General features: G+C 34.6%; 2 protein-coding genes and 1 pseudogene across 2 annotated transcripts; 1 reads left to right on the forward strand and 2 right to left on the reverse strand.

The window, feature by feature from the left end:
• The first annotated feature begins 1562 nt into the window (after positions 1–1562).
• On the forward strand, positions 1563–9723 carry LOC120253696 (probable acyl-activating enzyme 17, peroxisomal). Its single transcript, XM_039261973.1, has 14 exons — positions 1563–1879; positions 3018–3147; positions 3226–3476; positions 4780–4984; positions 5634–5674; positions 5782–5907; positions 6693–6766; positions 7264–7484; positions 8008–8102; positions 8183–8399; positions 8673–8798; positions 8867–8965; positions 9041–9256; positions 9336–9723. The coding sequence occupies exons 1-14, from the start codon at positions 1623–1625 to the stop codon at positions 9444–9446; spliced, it is 2169 nt and encodes a 722-aa protein (XP_039117907.1). The 5' UTR covers positions 1563–1622; the 3' UTR covers positions 9447–9723.
• Positions 9724–9781: 58 nt separating this feature from the next.
• Positions 9782–11778, reverse strand: LOC120255857 (annotated as a pseudogene).
• A 5410-nt stretch (positions 11779–17188) lies between these two features.
• Positions 17189–19660, reverse strand: LOC120255090 (homeobox-leucine zipper protein HOX16-like). The gene is made up of 4 exons (XM_039262989.1): positions 19247–19660; positions 19035–19159; positions 18562–18801; positions 17189–17689 (listed from the first exon to the last, which is right to left on the reverse strand). The coding sequence occupies exons 1-4, from the start codon at positions 19338–19340 to the stop codon at positions 17342–17344; spliced, it is 807 nt and encodes a 268-aa protein (XP_039118923.1). The 5' UTR covers positions 19341–19660; the 3' UTR covers positions 17189–17341.
• Positions 19661–20734: the final 1074 nt, after the last annotated feature.

The following is a 20734-nucleotide window of genomic DNA, read 5'->3' on the forward strand; positions in this document are numbered from 1 at the left end:
ATCGTAAAAGATAAACATGTAAATGATATACCGAAAACCCCTCTCTAAACCCTAAACTGGAAATCACAAACCCTCGCAGGGGGTTTGTGATTTCTTGTTTAGGGTTTACGGCATAGGATTTAGGGTTTAGAGTTTAGGGCTTAAATTAGGTTTTAGGGTTTAGTATTTATTATTTAGGGTTTAAATTTTTAGATTTTTAGGGTATAGATTTTGTAATATTTGGGTTTATGATTTTAGATATAGTTTTATAATTTTTTTAAAATTTAAGAATTTAAAAATTTTTAAGGTTCAAATTTGAAGTTTATATAAAAGAAAATAATGACGAGGATGTGGATGACAAGTTGGGCATCCACGTGTCATTCGGGAGCATCGCTCTTTTATTTTTGCAAGTTGTTTCTTTTGTTTCTTTTAATCACCCCTGGTGGTTAATTTTTGTTGAGCTTCTGCTCTTTTTTTTTTTACTGTCTTCTCTCTTTTAATAATTATGGTTTATCTATTTTTTTTTAAAAAAAATTTAAACAGTATAATATTTTTTTAAAATTTAAATTTAATTAGAATTATGATATATGACTCAAATTTAAAGAAATCTATCTAGATTCTAAAGTACACCAAATTTTCAAATTTTTCCGTGAGGTGTGCGTGTGTATGCGTTCGGATGATCTCTTTCCAAAGAAGATAATTGCAGATTGGCTTTGAATTTATTTGGATATATTACAACAGTGAGACTTGATATTTTAATTAAATTTAAAAAAATTTCTTTAATTAAAGATTGAATTTTTTTAAAAAAATTACAAGAAAAGTCAAACTTTTGACTTCTCGCGTGAAATCAAATACTTAACAATTGTCCACTTCTACAACAAAGTATTCTCATGTGATTGATTTTATATTATTTTCAAGCGTGGATAGATAAGCAAATTTTAAAGATAATTTATATTTGACTTAATTAGTAAAAAAAAACTTTATTTATTAATTAATTAATTAATGTATTTTTTTTAAAAAATATAAATAAATTATGTCACGTCAGAGACGTACATTAATATACAGTTAATCTCTCAACATATTTATACTCTTAATATGTAGAGCTAAGACACGAACTTAGCTCTCAGACATCAATACTTGATATAGGATATTTAGTACTAATAAATTTAAAACCTGCTCAAATTTAATATCAATAATAATAAGCATTATTATTTCAAAGTGGCAAGTCACTGGCAACAACCTCTTCTTTGATTTCACCCAACTTCCCCACGGTCGCACCCCACCAACCTTACATATATTTATTATAATCAATTAATATATAATCTTATTTTAAATTTAAAAAAAATTGCTTGCACACCCCTTTAAATTTGAAAAATTATCAAACTTTTCTTTTATAAAAATTATATTTACTATTTTTCAATAAAAATTAATCAATATTTGGTCTGATTTTGGTGAGGCATATAAATAAATATTGGTTTTTAAGGGAACATATTCTTATCTCAAACATATTAATATTTATATCCAAACACGATAAATTCCCAAATAAATTTTCCAAAGTGAATAATATCTTATGTATTTAATATTTATTTGGTATCAATGTGGGTTCAATGCTTATCTCTTGAAACATAGTAGACTGGTTGCTAATGGAGTACCAGCCGTTGGATCTCATCACGGTTGATGAAATCTCAGCCGTTGGAGTTCCATCGGACGATGCGGAGAGGCTTTGTTCGGAGCTCGCAGCCATCGTCGCCGAGCACGGGAGCTCCGGCCCGGAGACATGGAAGAGCATCTCACGGCGGCTCCTCAGCCCCGACCAGCCCTTCGCCGTCCACCAGATGATGTACTATGGCTGCTACAAAGGTTATTACTCGGATACTCCTCCGGCTTGGATCCCTGACAGGTGACGAACTTGTTTCGAAAATTTGATTTTCAGGATTAGTGTTTGTTTAGATTTCTTGTTGTGTGAAATGGGAAAGTTGGGAACTTGAGTGATTTGCTACTCAGAATAGTTAAGAGTTTTACAGATTACATGGTGATTGAATTGTATGATTTTGAATGAAAAGTTCATGTTTAGGATTTATAGTGTTAATCTTTTTCAAGTCTTGATTTTCACTTTTATTGTTGTCTGTTGAGGAGTGTGATTTGCAGTTAATCTGGAATTTTATGAAGTAGTCTTTGATTTCTTGTACAATTTTGAATATAAGAAAGTCTTGATCTTTTCAAGTTTTGATTTTCACTATTATTGTTTGTTGAGGTGTGTCATTTGCAGTGCAGAAAGTAAAGGTTTATATTTAACATTTTTAGGAACTGATCTTCTAAATGATTTGTTGTATCTTTGTTGTGAATTATGTTTCGTGATGTAAATTGATTTTCAGGACATCTTGAATTTCTTGAACTACTAACCATTTTAGCTGGTGGATGCATATGCAATTGATGTTTCTATTTTGTGACGCTCGTTTAAAGAATAAGAAGTTTTATGGTGCAAAATTTGGGTTTTCAAGCTGTTTGCATCAAATGTTTTATGATGCTTTGAACAGTTTTACTTTCAATAGTATATGAACGTTTTAAATGATGTTTTCTACTTCTGTTGTTTCCTAGTCTTATTGTGAATGTATTCATTCTAGTTTAACATTTTGGAAGGAATAGGTCAGTAGAGATTATAACTGGATTATATGGTTTCTAACCTTTTTTAAATTACACTTACATGGAATTCATACCTTGATCATTGTTAAGCTCCTAAATTATCCTTGTTTCATATTTTCCACTTACGACATTGTTAGATTTCTATAATTTGAATTTTTTTCTTCAAATAATTATTATATTGAAACTCTTATTTGCATGCCGTTGCAGGTAAAATGTAGGTGATGTGGAAATCAATTCCCTTAACAAGATTTTGATAATCTTTGCTTTTCTTTTTAATGTTCCTGAAATTTTAGAGTTGCATCAATTGATTAACTACATGATGTGTTTTCTTCATTTTCAATCTCTTTTTTCACTGTTATATGTTTTCAAAGAACACTCTTTTCTTGCCATGTCAGGGAGACCGCAGTGTTGACCAATATTGGTAAATTACTAGAGAGTCGAGGAAAAGAATTACTTGGCTTAAGATATAAAGATCCCATCTCAAGCTTTTCTGATTTTCAAGAATTTTCCACCTTAAATCCTGAGGTGTTCTTTTCTCACACCAAACCATGTTCACAAAGTTCATTTCCATAAAGTTATTTATTAAATGGATATATTTTGTAGGCATATTGGAAAATGGTGCTTGAAGAGATGAGGATATCCTTCTTTGTGCAACCTTCTTGCATCTTGCAAGAAAATCCTTCTTTCCCTGGCGGACAATGGTTTCCTGGGGCTTTTCTCAATTCTGCTTGGAATTGTTTGAATTTGAACGACAAAAAAAGCTTGGAAGATGTAGCAGTTATATGGAGGGATGAAGGATATGATTTACTACCAGTGCACCGCATGACACTGAACGAATTGCGTGCAGAAGTCTGGTATGTCCTATTATCCATGTATTTGTAGCTTTCTTTATGAAATTTGTATTTGTTGGAAATATATATTACCACATCGGTTGTGTGATAGAAGTGTAATTGGTTTATATACAGGTATAGGGGTTGAGCCACTAAGTCTTGAGACTTTTTGATGTAAGACCCCTAAACTCATATAGAGCCTAAATAGGGCCCACTAGTACCAAAAATATAAAATCTAACATGGTATCAGAGAAATATTGTGGAGCACAATATATATTTACATAAGTGGTATACAAGTCCATGTGTGTAGGACCTCTGAAACACAAGTAGTGTACTAGTCCATGTGTGTAAAACCTCCATGTGTGTAGGACCTCTGAGACACAAAGTAGTGTACAAGTCCTGGTAAACAGACCTCTGGTGTACAAGTCTGTGCAAGTTTGACCGAGTTAAACTTGAGGGAGGGTGTTGGAAATATAGTATTACATCGGTTGTGTGATAGAAGTGTAATAAGTTTATATATAGGTATAGGGTTTGAGCCACTAAGTCTTGAGACTTTTTGGTGTAAAACCCCTAAACCCATATAGAGCCTATATAGGGCCCACTAGTACCAAAAAATATAAAATCTAACAGTATTGTTGTGCGATTTAGCTATTCTCTTCAGAGAAATAGAAAACAAATATTGTCAAGCTACTCATAAGTAACTCAGGGTTCTAAATCCAAACAACTTGCTGATTGGGACAGACTTCCTTATAATTATGTGGTCATTCAAATATCATTGGCAAATGCTACAGGATTTTTTTTTATTATCTTCTGGCTCCACAAAACAATTGGGTTGATGTTAATTTCACAACCTGGTTGACAACAAGTGGGCAAGTGGGCTGGTACAGAGGGGTGGGGGTTTTGTGTTTATGGTTATGCAAAGTACTCCAACTGGTGGCCGGGGTTGATTTACCATTAGACCTAAAAGCTTATTGCCTGAGGAGATTTGAACTTTAACCTTTTAGTAAGCCATGGATAACTCCTTTGTTAGTCAGAGTTTGTTATTTAGGAGTGGCTGTAGTTATTTGAATTTGTAAAGTTCTGTTTTTTTAATTAACTTTGTTTTGTTGTCTAATGTCTTAATTTAAGTAAACTTTTCATAACTAGAAGTCTAGAACTGGTTATACCTTTCTTTTCGAAATATTCTTGTTTTGATTAGTTGATTTTTATCAAATATTCTTCCAGGTTGACATTAGACTACAATGTTGATATTTTTTCTTAAAAACATGAAGAACATATTTTCATGAGCTTATAAGTTAAGTACTAAGTCGGTGTCTCGCTTTTGCAGTCTAGTTGCAAATGCAATTGAAACATTGGGATTATCAAAAGGATCTGCGATTGCCATTGATATGCCAATGACTGTGAATGCTGTAATTATCTACCTCGCTATTGTTCTAGCAGGCTTTGTAGTTGTCTCCATTGCTGATAGCTTTGCTCCACTTGAAATATCAACGAGACTTACAATATCATCAGCAAAAGCAATATTTACCCAGGTTAGCATTTTTTTTTTTTCCTTTATCAGTTTCTCCTGTTGTAATTTGGGACAAAAAGTTGAAATTAACAAATATTGTTGAAGTTGCAATATCATTCATATATACCAATTGTACACACATGATTTCTTTTGTGGCATGCAATTGCTGGTTCTTTTACCATTCTTGTTCTTTTATTTTTAGTGGAATTTGGGACGGAACTTAACTGTTCAAATCTCAAGTTTACATCTGCTATGTAGTACCTATTGGCGTTTAGTAAATTTATATTCATACATTCATTTTCTTCATAAATGTTTGCCATCCTTCTCACAAGAAAGTAAAAAATATTAGTCTTTGCTTTTTCTTTGTACTCTGAGGTCTGAACACATGGCAATACTTTAATGTACTTATGTTGCAGGCATATTTTTCAAAGTCCTCCAATATATTGATATATTTATTAATGCTGATCTAATTGGCATCATCTTTGTGAGGCCTTTACTGGTTAACAATGGCTTGTATTTTGGTGTAAAATGAAGTCGAACTTTCTCTTGTGAAATAATTCTTCTTGTATTTGTTCTTTGTATTAGAATATTATTTCATGACCAAAATCATTTTAAAATTCTTACTTTAATATATCATGCAATCAATTTTACCCTTGATGGTTTTTTGCCAGGATTTTATACCCCGTAGTGATAAGAAACTTCCTTTATACAGGTAATCCTTTTTGGTTAGAGAACTACATAATTTTCATGAAGAATTGTATAATTTGTACTTTCTTACTGTATCTGATACCTTCTTGAGAAATGAAATCGGTTTTGCAGTAGAGTCATTGATGCCAATGCGCCTCTGGCAATTGTCATCCCTGCTAGTGGATCCACCTTCAGCTGTGAATTACGCACTGGTGACATATCCTGGCTAGACTTTTTGGGAAGAGTTGCATGTTCTAAGTATGATTTCTTTGATTTATGTTTTTTTTTCTCATTACTTGTTTGGACACATGAGTAATCCACTTTTGAAGGAATGAGTGAAAAATTCTTGTCTCAATCATTTTAATGCTATTATTATATATTTCAGAATCATTGATTTGGTTCTGAGTTTAATTTTCTAAACAACTGTAGTATTGCATTTGTTGTCTTTAAAATCAAAGGAACTTCAGTAAAAGTAATTGTTTGTTAGTTTCCGTATCCTTGCCCTTTCTTTAAAATAATCGACTAGCTATAAGATGTATTAGATCAATAAGTTTTAAGGACTTCATTTTCATGAAGGCACTAGTAAAGCAAAAGAGAAATCTTTATATGCACATTAGATATTGCAATGTGTTAAAGATGGTATGTATTAAGTCCATGCGTACATGTTGAACACTTGTATAATAATGAACTCTCATGCCTAGTAAAGATGGGTTAAGTTATCCGGAGCCACGCCAAAATGTGAGTAAGAACTAGATCCATCCAGTTTATCATACGATGCAGAAATGATTTATGTTCTTTATTTTGTATTGACTAAAAAAAGTGTATATTTTTAACGGTAAGTTAATTAAAAATATATATTTTCAGTACAATAAGTAATAGAATTCTCCGGAAACATGGGGTAAATCTGGATACCTTTATAGTGGATTGGTGATATATGGCAAATATTTATGTAAATATCAGCACAAATGGATATACTGCATTAAGCAGTAGAATACTTATATATATATATGAAGTCTTGAGTTTGTGTTGTTATTGAATATCAGGCCAAATGAGTATGATGCAGAAAAACAACCTGTAGATGCGTTCACCAACATCCTATTTTCTTCCGGAACCACAGGTAACAATCTCTACGTACAATATTTCACATTTTGGCTACAAATTGTGTGCTATTAATACCTTTGGTGAAGTCATTTATGTAATTTTATATAATATTTCATGAGCATTTGGTTTTGGGTGAACTATTATATTTGTATCTTAATCCATGTAAATATGATTACCATATCAGTGAATGAATAAATTTCCATATCATTTATCCAGCACAATGCCCTACCTTTACAAATGCCCAAAACCGTAGATATTTCACTTTGAGTTTTAACGTCATCATTCATTACAAAAACCATGAAATTCACTCCCTCTAGTCATAGCATTTATGGTAAGCTCCCAAAAGCCCTCTCTGTTAAGGAGATTTATGTGATTAGTTAGATTAAGAGAACTTGGGCACTCACAGGATTTTCTTATTAGTAACTTACATCTTTATAATGATCATCATGCCAGTTTCGTCTCCCTTCAGAAACTATTAACCTTTTTTCTGTGCATCTGCATTTGTGGTTGCAGGTGAACCAAAAGCGATTCCGTGGACACATGCAACTCCTATCAAGGCTGCGGCCGATGCTTGGTGTCATATGGATGTTCAAAAGGGTGATGTAGTTGCATGGCCTACTAATCTTGGATGGATGATGGGTCCTTGGCTTGTTTATGCCACTTTACTTAATGGAGCTTCCATGGCTCTATACAATGGCTCTCCCCTTGGCTCTGGATTTGCAAAATTTGTACAGGTAAATCCATATGGTCTGTTGTTTGAACTTTTTATATAAAATATTCCTTGAATTCTTTATTCAAAACATGTTTCTGGTTTTTGATGAAACACTTGCCTGATTGAATTTCTCTGAATTCCAACGTGATATCAAAAGAGTCAGGGCCATGTGGTCCTCAGAAAGGCACTAAAAATCTGAGCAAATTATACTTGCTAATCTGAAGATGATCATCCAGAAATATTTTAGGTTATTTATTGAAGAAGCAATTTGGAGTAGGATTTATATTATTGGTATGTTATTATGAAATAAGTGGATAAAACATATTTATAACAAGCGGAAAGCAGGTAAATAATTCTAATAAACTTCAATGCAACCATATTTGAATGATTGAGAAAGATACAAAAAAAAACTAGGTGGTTTAGGATATAGTTATGTTGGGAAAGATTCTAATTCTGCTTAGTTGGTTATTCAAACTTATTAGTTTATTACTTTGTTTTTGTATAATTCATCAATTTATCACTTTTTCATATTATTAAATATTCAGGATGCAAAAGTAACAATGCTAGGGGTGGTTCCAAGCATTGTTCGAGCTTGGAAAAATGCGAACTGTACAGCAGGTTTCGATTGGTCTAACATTCGGTAAGATAGAGTGCATTGGATTCAATCTCCTTAAACAATCTTGGTTGGCTGACATTCTCTCTGTGGCTGAAAATGCATAGATGCTTTAGCTCCACCGGTGAGGCATCCAGCGTAAATGAGTACTTGTGGTTGATGGGAAGAGCTCACTACAAGCCTGTTATAGAATATTGTGGTGGCACTGAGATCGGTGGTGGATTTGTTACTGGTTCACTTCAGCAACCTCAAGCAGTGTCTGCTTTTAGTACACCCGCCATGGGATGCAATCTTCTGATCCTCGACAGTGATGGAAATCCTCTTGTAAGTGAAAACTCTCTAATAATCTTCATTTCCATATGTGAGAAGTTTATGACATTCCCAAAGAACTATTAATTATTTGATAAGGCAAAAAGTCAGCAGATCACTTTTGGCATTTGCTCGATTTATAGACACTTTTTTAGGTTGCAGGCAGAATGATAACATAAGAGCATGGGTGTGTTTAAATTGACGAAGTTTAGATGAAAATGTTTTAGTGTTTTATCTGCATCATGTTGTTAAATAACCATGCTGATAATGTATGTTTCTCCATTGTAGCCACGAAATACACCAGGTATCGGCGAGCTAGCCCTTGACCCAACTATGTTTGGTTCATCAACAACATTACTAAATGCAGATCACTATGATGTTTACTTTAAAGGCATGCCAACTTGGAATGGAAAAGTGAGTTGTCATCTTTTGAAACTTGTGTTTGATCATGTGTTCGCGTTTGATATAAGTTGCCTGTGTAGGTCCTCCGGAGACATGGAGATGAATTCGAATATACAGCCGGAGGATATTATAAGGCGCACGGTCGTGCAGATGACACTATGAATCTAGGTGGCATTAAGGTACAACTCGACTCAATCTTTCAAGTGAAAAGTTTAGGATTTAGAAATCATCGTTTGTCCCCTATTTATGTTCAGATAAGTTCAATTGAGATCGAGCGAGTCTGTAATGGAGTCGATGAGAGCATCCTTGAAACAGCTGCGTTTGGGTTGCCACCTTCCGGAGGTGGACCAGAGCAGTTAGTCATTGCAGTTGTCTTCAAAGATCAAACATTGTCATCACAAATTAATATGGATCAATTAAAACAGGCGTTTAATTCTGCATTGCAGAAGAAGCTAAATCCTTTGTTCAAGGTAAATATAAACATTTCACCAAGGGATTTTCTCACAATTCATCGATAAGTTCTTCCGTCTCTGACCTTTTGTTTCACAGGTTTCATCTGTTATGGCTGTTCCATCCCTTCCCCGAACAGCTTCGAACAAAGTGATGAGAAGAGTTCTTAGGCAGCAATCTTCCCAACTCGGCAAACTCTCGAAATTTTAAAGATGCAAATGTTCTCAGATATCGACATCTGATCTATATATCTTTGTCGAGTCCATCCTCATGCAAACAAGATTGTCATTGAAGAAACTTTGTTTTTCTAGTAACATGTTACAGATGCTTTCTTCCAACAGCAGAATAATACTTCAAAATCTCATTCGAACCGATGTAGAATACGATTTTGGCAAATCTTGATCTTCGTCTTTGTAAAAAATACGTGGAATATTTCTGTAAATTAATAAACATAATGCCGAGAACATTTTGTGCATTCTTTGATTAATATGCTTTTGTTAGAATCATTGAAATATTTATATTAAAGTTACACATATATGAATGATCTAATAACTCAAGATATGAAACATGAAATCATTCCAAATATCAATAGGACCAGGCAAGCACCAATGCACACAATCATTATAAAGTGCAACATTTTCATGCTTCCAATGGCCATATCTGCTTGGATGTCCATCAGGCCTCAATAACATGACTTCACTAGTGTCCATCAACTTAAACTTAATTCCCTTTTTTTTTCCCTCCATCTTTGCTTTCAAGAACTCCTCCATTTGCACTCTGTAAAACTCCTCATCAAGTCCTTCAAACTTCACCTCATTCCTTAAGTATGGCTTTCTCCTCACACAGTCTCCCCCTTATTCCATTCTCCATTCTCAAAGTGCGATGGCGAAACCGTCCTCAATATTATCTGATACAATAAAAATAAGATGATTTCCGTCATAAATAAAGCGAGAAACAAAATCATATCTAACTTACCGGAATAACTAATAGTCTTACATCATTTGAACTTGAGATTTTTTGCATTGAATTGAGTACAAATAAAATTAATCTTTTGGATTACATCAAATCTAAATATTATGTTTGAGCTACATGTAGCAAAATTGAATAAGATATAGCATGTTATGACAATTACCTGTCCTTTGAAGTTTTCCATTTTGTTAAGGGTAGAGAATGCAGTATGGAAAGCAGCTCTGTGAGAGTATCTCAGAGTTAAATCAGTGACATTGTTGAGTAAACAGAAGTGGCAGCCAATGAGCTTCTTATCAACGAAGAATTTCGATGGCCGTGTGAACCAGTTGCCACCGGAGAAGATGATGTAGTCATAGGACTTGATCTCTGACGACCATCTGTCATCGGCTTCATCGAGATAGAGGTCCCACAGGCCAGTGCCATTGGGTCCTTCAGTGTCTTCTAGGTGAGCTTTGATGAGGAAGGGTGACCAGAAGATGGAAATGGTGAAGTTGTAGTCTGAGTAACATGTGCTTGAAGTTCTCATCTTTGTTTCTTGATATATCTTTAGGATATGCAACCTACATATAAAAGTTCCAAGTGGCTTAATCAAATAAATCAATTTTTTTAAAAATTATATATATATATATATATATATATTGTTAGAGTTTATCACTTGAATTTCATCTGAAATCTGCGCTAAAAAAATTCGTTCTGTAACTTATGTGATTTTTCATACTATAAATATCATTAGGAAAGCTGGGGCTCCGCCCTGCAGTATAACATATTCACAAAATTTACAAATGGCACTAAAGAAGATCACCGCTATTATACTCAATTTTCAATGTAAAATCATTTTTTACTGCCCATAGTTTTCCTAATTCAAGTATTTTTTACATAAATTTGTAAATTTGTGTATTATCATCATCATCATAGTTAGTTGTTTACACCATAAACATCTATACCATTTATAATGAAAACTTTATGCAAGAAATTGAATACTAATAAAGGAAGATATTAATATTACCTTGGCTAACATGCACATGAGAGATTGCATATGGTTCCTTGCAATGGAGTCCCCTACAAATGCCAAGGATTTGCCTTTGACCATCTCCAAGAAGTTAGCCGGATCGAATCGCCGGAGATCACACCCTTCCGGCTTCCACCTCCACCTCATGAATTCACTGTCCGGCCTCCCATACTTCATACAGTTTTGGTGTTCTTGTATACTCCAACATGTTTTGTTTGTGTAGTATGGAGCCTCTTCATCTTTCACCCACTCCCCTTTGTATATATTGCATTCTCTTCTTGAATTTTCCTCAGAATAAGAAGAAGAAGAAGAAGAAGAAGAAGATGATGATGATGATGAAGGAGATGGGAAAAGAAAGAGAGAAGGGTTGAAGTTATTGAGGGAGAAGAAAGAGAGAAGGAGTAAGAACAGTGGAGCTAAAAGAAGAGGTTTGCAAGATGTAAGTGTTGTTCTATTTGGTCTTCCAAAGAGGAGATCAAGAGAAGACTTCATTGATTGATGAATTTCTTTGGAGGAAAGGGAGAGGGATCTATTGAGAATGGTGCAATTGGAGCTTATGGATAATTTCTTGTGTTTTGAAATGAATATAATAATGATTTCATTATTATTAGTATTATATGTGCTAGTTGTTCATCTTGTTTGGAGTTCTGTCACTTTATTAGCTGGCCATGTTTAAAGATTTAATTACTTGTTAATTAAAAGATGACCATGTTGACGAAGATGTGTGCAAAAATAGAATATGGCCTTAGGAAGATGGCCATGTTGGGTTGGGCTTAAATATGTAGGCTTAATTTGCGGATTTTGGCCCAATATCTAGTCCGCCGAACGTGAATAGTTATTTATATATATATACCAATATAGGAGAGCATTTTGACAAGTTACCACTTGCCAATGCAAGTTCGCAAAAGCTTAATGTAAATATTATAAAAAAACATATTTGTATAAAAGAATAAAAAGAAATCTCATTTAAGAAGGCACTTGGCTAAATATATGAAAAGATTTGTTATGACATTAGACAATGCACGGTTTCTCATTAAACAACCATATTTGGTGCGCACTCTCAAATTATAAAATTAATGTTGCGATCATTCATAAAGAAATTATTATGATGATTGTGGTTAATGAACAATTTTTTCTGATAGTTAAAAATATTAGATTTAGACGTGTTATGGCAATTTCATGTCTTGAATTTAAAATGGCACGTAGAAACAAAGCTAAAAAGAAATTATGTTGCTATATAATTAGAAGGATAAAATTTAAAAGGTATTTTGGCCTAATTTCTTGGTATAATATGACTAATATTTGATACATGAAATATATTACTAAAGATTATTATAATTATGTAACAACTCATTTTGTTGATCATGAATGACTGTTTCATAAGAGGGGTATCTGTACTTTATGATGGTTTTTTTTAATTAAAGATGAGATTAATTATTGTGTTGCTCAATTGAATATTCACTTTGGATAATTTGAGTACAAATAATTGTGCTGCTTCATTGCTTGAGAGATGTCTTAACTAGCAAGGTCCTTTTCCTTGTGATGGTGATTTTTATATATATTGCGGATGTTGTGCTCACATATTGAATTTAGTTGTATAATTAACATTTGATTTTATTATGTTGACTATTAGCAAATTGCTTCTTGGTGTTAAATATATGAAGCAATTGACTCATAGATGAAAGAAATTTTATGAAATTGCAAAGATATTAAATTAGATATTCAAAAGAAATTGTTTTTTGATTGTCCCACTAGATATGGAACTCTATTTATGACAAATTTGTTGTGGCACTTCATTATGAGACGGTTTTCTGTGCATTTGGTGTGAGAGATATGGTAATTTTATGTATAATTTAACTGATTAAGAATGAAATGATGTTGTTATTTTTTGCAAGTTTTTGAAGTCATTTCATGAAGTAACATTCTCGGTCAAATATCCAATTTCTAATTTGCATTTCAAAGGTGTGCGCAAATTCATCATAGTTTGCTAAATGTGGTTAATGGATTAAAAAAAGTTTTTTGAGACTCATGGTTAAAGAAATGCAGAAAAACTTTGCAAATGTGGTTAATTCGGATGCACTAGCTAACCAAGCTATGTTGAATTGAGGTAGATCACTCCTAAAAAAAGATAGTATGCTATGTTACAATGGGTTGAATTTCCAGGCTTCTTGTGGCATACATTAAGTTAATTTATTATTGTCCATGTTCCAAGTTCATTGATAAAAAAAGACATACCGTACATGCTGAAATTACAATGAAAAGGATTTTGATAGTCCAAAGTTGAATCTCTTTAATTAAGAGGTTTGTTTATCCTAAAATGGGGTATTTTAGAAAAATATTGACTTAGCGGCCTTGTTTAGAGATAGGTTTTTTATTTATTTTAAAATACAATAATGATATTTTTATATAATATATTTTCCAAAAAACTTTTTTGAAGGATGTGGTTGGTATTCATATTAGTATCATGTTATTCTTACTCTTTTCTAATTTATTTTAAAATAATGACTTTGTTTCTTTTCATTATCTAATCCCTAAATCTAAACCCTAAACCATAAACAGTAATTCAAAAACCCCTTCCCTAAGCCATAAACCATAAATCACAAGGAGTTTGCGATTTACAATTTTGGGTTTAGGGTTTAAATTTAGGATTCAGGGTTTGGTATTTAGGATTTAGTGTTTAATATTTAAGGTTTAGGGATTTTAGAATTTTGGGTATATAGTTTTATAATATTTGGGTTTAAGATGTAGGGTTTTAGAGATTTAGAGTTTTATAATCTCTTATATTTTTTAGAGTTTGGGGATTATACAGTTTAAATTTAAAGTTTATTAAAGAAATGATGGCATAGATGATGATGATGATGATGATGATGTGTCAGAAAACCTATACAAAAAATCTAATATGTAAATATAGTGTCTCTCTTTATATTATATGCATTTTATTACCAACTTTATTATGGCTTTCGGTATAATATGAAAAAAAAATTGTCCCTAAAAAATTATATTATAAAAAATAAAATTTATATAAATGCCTCTCAGAGCCTCAGGTCAAAATCAAAATAATTCTTCTTCTCACATGTGGTGTGAAATAATTTTCTAGTATATCAGTTACTAGACAAGAATTTGTGTGTGTGTTTTAAATATGCATTTTCAATACTCCACGTCACCATTTAATGGTGATCGTAATTAAGGGTGTAACTGATCTAGCTTGAGCTCGACCAAAAACTCTGTACTCAAAACTCAACTTGAACTCAATCAAGTTTCGTTTTTGCAACTCAAGCTTGACTAGGTACATAAAATCAAGCTACTCAAACTCATTCAATTAAGTTCAATTTGCTCTCCGCTGAAGTTTTTAAAAGAATATGGGCTAGATCAATCCAGTATTCCGAGAAGTATTTCAACAATACTTATGAATACTGGCACATTATTCTCTTGCCAAAGACACATCATGCTTTTGGGACAACCTATGAACTATCAACAACAACTAGAGAACACGAATGCAACCATCGTTACCGGGGTACAAAAATCTAGCAAGTTATCTTCCTCCCTACCAAGTGATCTTCCCCGCGGCCGACCTGTGAACTATCATATCTTTCTTTGATGTGATATTTTAGATGTAATGTCAACCAGTGATTGTCTTTTAGTCGGTAATATATGATTTTAGATTTAAAAAATAAAGTAAGATATAATATTATATATATATATATATAATTATTTGATTAGGCTCGCGAGCACTCGAGTTAAATATTAAGATATTCAAACTTGACTCGCTCGACTACTCAAATCTAAGCTCGGCTCGACTATGATTGAGTCGAGTTCGAGTTTTTCCGGCATCAAGCTCAAGTAGCTTGCAAGTAGAAATGTGTCATTTACACCCCTAATCCTAAGAGACGTCTTTTTTTATTGGTAGAGTTGAAGTGGTAAATGATTGAGTTACAGAGTAACTATGGGATCAAGCTATAATTTTTTTTCTTTAATTCAAAGAATTTCAGGTGTAATTTACCGCTTATGCGCTTTCACCTCTTATTAATTACTCATCTAAATAAATCAAAGTTAATCCAATCATGACTCACCACGATGTGTACATAGTGGCAAAGATTTAAAACCTTGCTCTTATAGTATTGTTCCTTGATATCATAGAGTACTTACTGTTCATTCAATGTATACTAGATCTCAGTGTGGGACCTCTGTGGGAGGAGTTGTATTCTCCACCTCTCTAAGATTGCATGGCAAAAAGATTTATAGTCCTTGATATATCTTTAGGAGTTGTTAAACCGCTGTGATTAGTGCACCTCTGTACCTATCTGTCCCTCTAACAGTGTTTGTCTAATCAACCTCAAACCACGTCAACCTCAGACCACGTCACATTAAGCTTCCCTAGTCAGCTTCTTCTCTCCTCGGCCGTTAGTCGCCATGGAGGTGGAGTCTCAAATCCATGCCTTATCTATGTCGTCCACGGTCATCTCTCATAATCCTAAAGAAATCCACATCCTTGATCTCTGTTTGCCATCTCTTCTCGTCGCCTTCGACGGCCTCAAGGTCGGAGCCATCGTGTCTACACCACTTGGCGGACTAAATGAAAGTGACAACCCAGTCTCATCCACCTCGTCGTTCTCCATCTTTCTCATTTTCTTGTTTTGATTTTGTTTTTGTTTTTTTTTTTGTTTTGTTTCTCTTTTTTTTCTTCGGAGATGAGCCGGATGATGAGCTGAGCCGTTGCCTGATATCTGGAAACTTTGAGTCACCAATCTCTAAAAAAAAGGAAACATCTTTTAGGTCTATAAACATACACAAAATCCTCTATTCAACCCATATACTTCTAAATCAATCCTATCTCAGATTTCTCCCCCATCAAATAACAAAACCCAAGATCAAATCTTCAAAAGAAAATAAAAAATCAAACGAATCCTTAAATCTGATCACCAAACACAAGCAGATCCAAAAAAAGAAAGGAATTACAACCTAATCCATAATTTCAAAGCATCATATATGAAACAGAAACCCTAACCTACCGATCATCCAAACCAAACAACTTAATCAAAAAATTAGAGAAAACCAAAAGCAAGAGCCATAATGTGGATTGATGATTCCCCAAACTTACTATTCAAGATTCATGGCGAGAGATTGATGGATCTAATCGCCGAGAACAAGCTCTCCTACTCCTCAACGGATCCTTCACAACCTCCATCAAGTTCGAATAGAAGAGAAGAGAGAGTTGGTCGCGGGGAGAACGAAAGAGGGCGAAGGATTGATTGACGAGAAGGCGATGAATAAATAAAGCTAAGTTGAACAAGGATGCTTCAAAACCTTCACAGTTTCTGGAGCTCCGAAAACTCTGGGTCACTTAGCTCTATCGGGTGTCGTGGTGACTAAATGGCTGAGGCAAGAAGAAGTTGGCAAGGATGTTGACTAGGCAAACTTCACATGACATACTTTGGGCCTGACGTGTCCAATCCGGTTAAGCACTAAAAACTGTTTATTTTAATGTGATGTGGCATCTCCGGCTACCATATCAATTAAAATTGGTCGGAAGTTCAAAAGTGACCTCCCGATGAAAAAAAATCAAAATACAATAACTACTTTGCTACAAATTGAAATATGGTGACCAAAATGATAATCGGGCAAAACAAAATGACCTCAAAAATTATTTGTGAAAAGATGTAAATATCTAGTGAGTAGGTCCAATGTCCAACAATTTTTTTTTCCTTGCAACAAAATCCCCTGCAAATGCCAAGGAGAAGATGAAGAAGAAGATTTAAGTAAAAGGAGATGGGAAAAGAAAGTAGTAAAAACAATGGAGCAAAAAGAAGAGGTTTCCAAATAAGTGTCGTTCTATTTGGTCTTCAAAAGAAAAAACTCAAGATCAAAACACACATGATCCCTGAATGATTCAAGAAATAGAAATCAAAACAAAGGAAACCAGTTTTGAAATCAAAATCAAGATTGAAAACAAAAAACATGCATGAAAGCAAACTAGTATCATCAACTCTCTTATATTTACTGGCAATAATAAAAGCCAAGTGCATGAAAAGGGTTTTTTTTCTCTTCGGAGCACTTATTCTCACAACTCATACACTACATCTGCAATACATAATACATAATCAACAACTAATCCTCAACTTAGTAGCCTTCAGTTCCAGAAAAAACACCAGCCAAGCTGGTCAGGGTCCGGCTCCGGGTGGTGTTGATTAGCGAAGACGGCGTAGCTGCAGCCATCATCACTGCCATCATCTTCTTCGCCAACAATGCAGCATCCTCCCTGGTATTCATCATGGAAGTAGGACTCACCGCTGCTGTCAACCAGCTGATTTCGCTCGCCATCCACCACAGCACTGCCACCACTTCCGATGCTCAGCCGGTCCTCCGCCTTCACTGGTACTTTCTCTTCTATGATTTCTGCAGCATGCACATCTTGTTTTACATCTACAATCCCTGGTGCTACCTCCTTCCCCTGCAACTTCTCCGACAGTGTCGCCACCTGCTTTTTCCAGTCATGTTTCAGTAACAATCCATCAACTGATGACACTTTCAAGTTATCACATATTACAGCAATCTTTTGCTTGTGTAAGCTTCATCAGTACACAGTTTTTGACATTAATCTAAATGATACTTCAAGTAATTGAAAATTAAACCATTAACTGTTTGTTTGTGTTCATTGACTAATTGTATTAAAACATTAATTCAGACTTCCGACTTCTGATTGTCATTTAAACTGTGTCTGTACATCCCACCACGTGCCATCTCCAGCCGTGCTTCAGTCACATATTAAGCAATCTTTTGTTTGTGCATGCATCATAAAGTAGTTGCATTGAAAATTGGGTTAAGACTTAGATGTAATCCAAACTTTTGACTATATTTCTAAAAATCCATCAACTAATAATTCTTCAATTCATTACATAGAACCCCATCTTTGTTTGGATAAGATTAAACTTCGTAGAGTTATTACTTTATAGTTCATTAAAAACAATATATATAGTAAAGAGTTTTGCATGCAAATCCAAGAACTTTTTTAACTATGTACTTCCTCATCACTGTCTGAACAACAAATTTCTTGTCTTGTCCTCTTCTCCTTTTTACTGAAATCCCAAACATGATCTTCAAAAGTGATAGCATTTATGTTAATTTACTCACAGTAACATCTCACTCTAAAGTAAAACAAAAGAAAAAAAAAAGTTGTCAACTTTGGATCTTAGCTAAACAAAAGAAAAGTAGCCAGATTGGAAAACCACCAAAAGGGAACAAAGAGATAGAGATATAGATCAGTGCGCAACATCATCAGCCATGACCAAAAGAGCAGCGCAAAGCAAAGATTCAAAGCAAAAGGGTTTTTAATTAAGCAAACAAGCACACCTGAGAGCGGAGCCGCTCATTGTCCTGCCGGAGCGCATCACGGTCGGCAAGCAGCGAGTCATACGAGGCCTTGAGCCGATCAAAGTCACGCTCCAGTTGCTTGGTCTTCCACCGAGCCCGCCTGTTCTGGAACCACACGGCCACTTGCCGAGGCTGCAGGCCGAGCTGCCGCGCAAGCTCCGTCTTCCTCTCGGGCTCCAGCTTGTTCTCCGCCTCAAAGCTCCGCTCCAGCAACCGCACCTCCACAAAAGCACAAACAAATACCACTCCAATCAGTTCTGGCGGCATTTCATCAAACATATAAACTACAGTCTTTGTTCACCCAATCATTCTCAATTTTTTTATTAAAAAAAAAAGTCAAAACTTTCCCACTACCACCACTCAGAATCAAAAAAGAGAACCAAAATGGATTTGACAAAAAAAGGCCTGCAAATTGGAATGGTTAATGGGGAGATCTAGACAAGATAGGAGACCTGTTCGGGGGTGAGGCGGCGCTTCTTCTCCGGCAGCTGCTCGTCGTAGTACTCTTCTTCCAAGAGCTCATCCGGCAAGGTGAAGAACGGGCGTTGCCGTTTCCCCACCCCATCATCCACTCCGGCTACAAAACAACACCATCGATTTCACTCAGATCCACCATTAATTCACTCAAAAAACCTTAAGAAAAGTTCAAAAATAGTTCAAATACCATGAAAGATCTGAGATCCTCCGCCAAGAATCAACATCCGGCCATGACTATCAGTCGAGGAGTCAAAGATCAAACGCCCTCCAGAATCCATCATTCAGGACACCAAGAAGATCACTTTATATATAAAGATCGAGAGTTTTATATATACTTAAAGATTAGAGATCGAGAAAGCTTGAGATTCGATCGTCAGAAGAACTTGTGGCGAAAAAAGCTAGTACTCCAGAGGAGGCGCGTCGAGGTCTTCATCGGGAACAACGAAAACCCCATCATGGACCTGCACCAGCACAAAGAGAACTACCGGAGGAGTTCCTCAGAGCCGAAGAAGTAGTGCCTCAAGACCTTGTTTCCCGGCGACCGGAGAAACTCGTCGGCGCGGTTCCGTTGGGCGGCGTCGAGGCTAAAGTTGAGAGCTTGGCCAAAGAGTGGGCTTTATAGAAGAAGAGGAGCGGGTAATGAAATGACGTGATTACCCTTGTGTGACGTGGAGGTGATCATGACCGTTGGTTGTTGGAGAGGGGTGTGAGTGTCGATCTCGAGGCAGGAAAGGAGTAACAGCGAGTGATGAGAGTGAAAAAAACTTCAAAAAAGAGAGGATTGGATCTAACTCATTGGTTTTTGCTAACGTGAGCCATGTGGGTTGTGCGGGGAGTTGTCTCCTCTAAGTTTGGAATTTTGCAAAATCCATGTAGAGATCTTTGATGCCCTTCCTTGATATTCCAACCTTTCATTATTATTATTTTTATTATTTTTATTAAATAATGTAAAAAAGGCGACACATACATGCACCGTTGTTTATACCTCAACCATGTATTGAGATTTGAGAGAGAGTCTGTCCCTACGTTTCAACCTTTATCATGGGAATCAAATGTCTTAAACACTCATTACTATGATATGACATACTGGTTTTAATAATATAGACAAACCATCACACATGCATACTCTATTGATATCTCAATCATGTAATAGGAAAGAATGTATTAGTATAAATCTAATTTGAATTTAAAAATTAAAATTAAGTAGATTTAAATATAGTAGTCCATAATATTATCATTTGAATTTTATATTAGTATTTTGGATATTGATTTCGACTTAACTCTTTAATGGAAATGATTATATATAGATTAGCGCTAAGGGTTTCGATTTAATGTTCTCGTGGATATCCAGCTTCATCAATGGAGAGAGCAGATAGATTGGAGGAGCTTTTGATTTTTTTCAACTGCAACTTTTGAATATTTTTTTTTTCAAATGTAGATTTCAATCTCTTTATTATCCTACTTGTGATGCCGTACTCTAGATTTTATAATATTATATATTTACATACTTAGATGTCGTGTGTCATACCTTAATTATTTCTAACACTTTTAACTTTTAACCCCTCCACTGGAAGACAAATGTCTTAACGTCTTTGCCGTTGTAACGGTGGCTATTATTATTATTATTATTATTATTATTATTATTATTATTATTATTAACAGCAAACATGAATAT

Source organism: Dioscorea cayenensis, chromosome 3, assembly GCF_009730915.1.
Source record: "Dioscorea cayenensis subsp. rotundata cultivar TDr96_F1 chromosome 3, TDr96_F1_v2_PseudoChromosome.rev07_lg8_w22 25.fasta, whole genome shotgun sequence".
Classification (NCBI taxonomy): domain Eukaryota; kingdom Viridiplantae; phylum Streptophyta; class Magnoliopsida; order Dioscoreales; family Dioscoreaceae; genus Dioscorea; species Dioscorea cayenensis.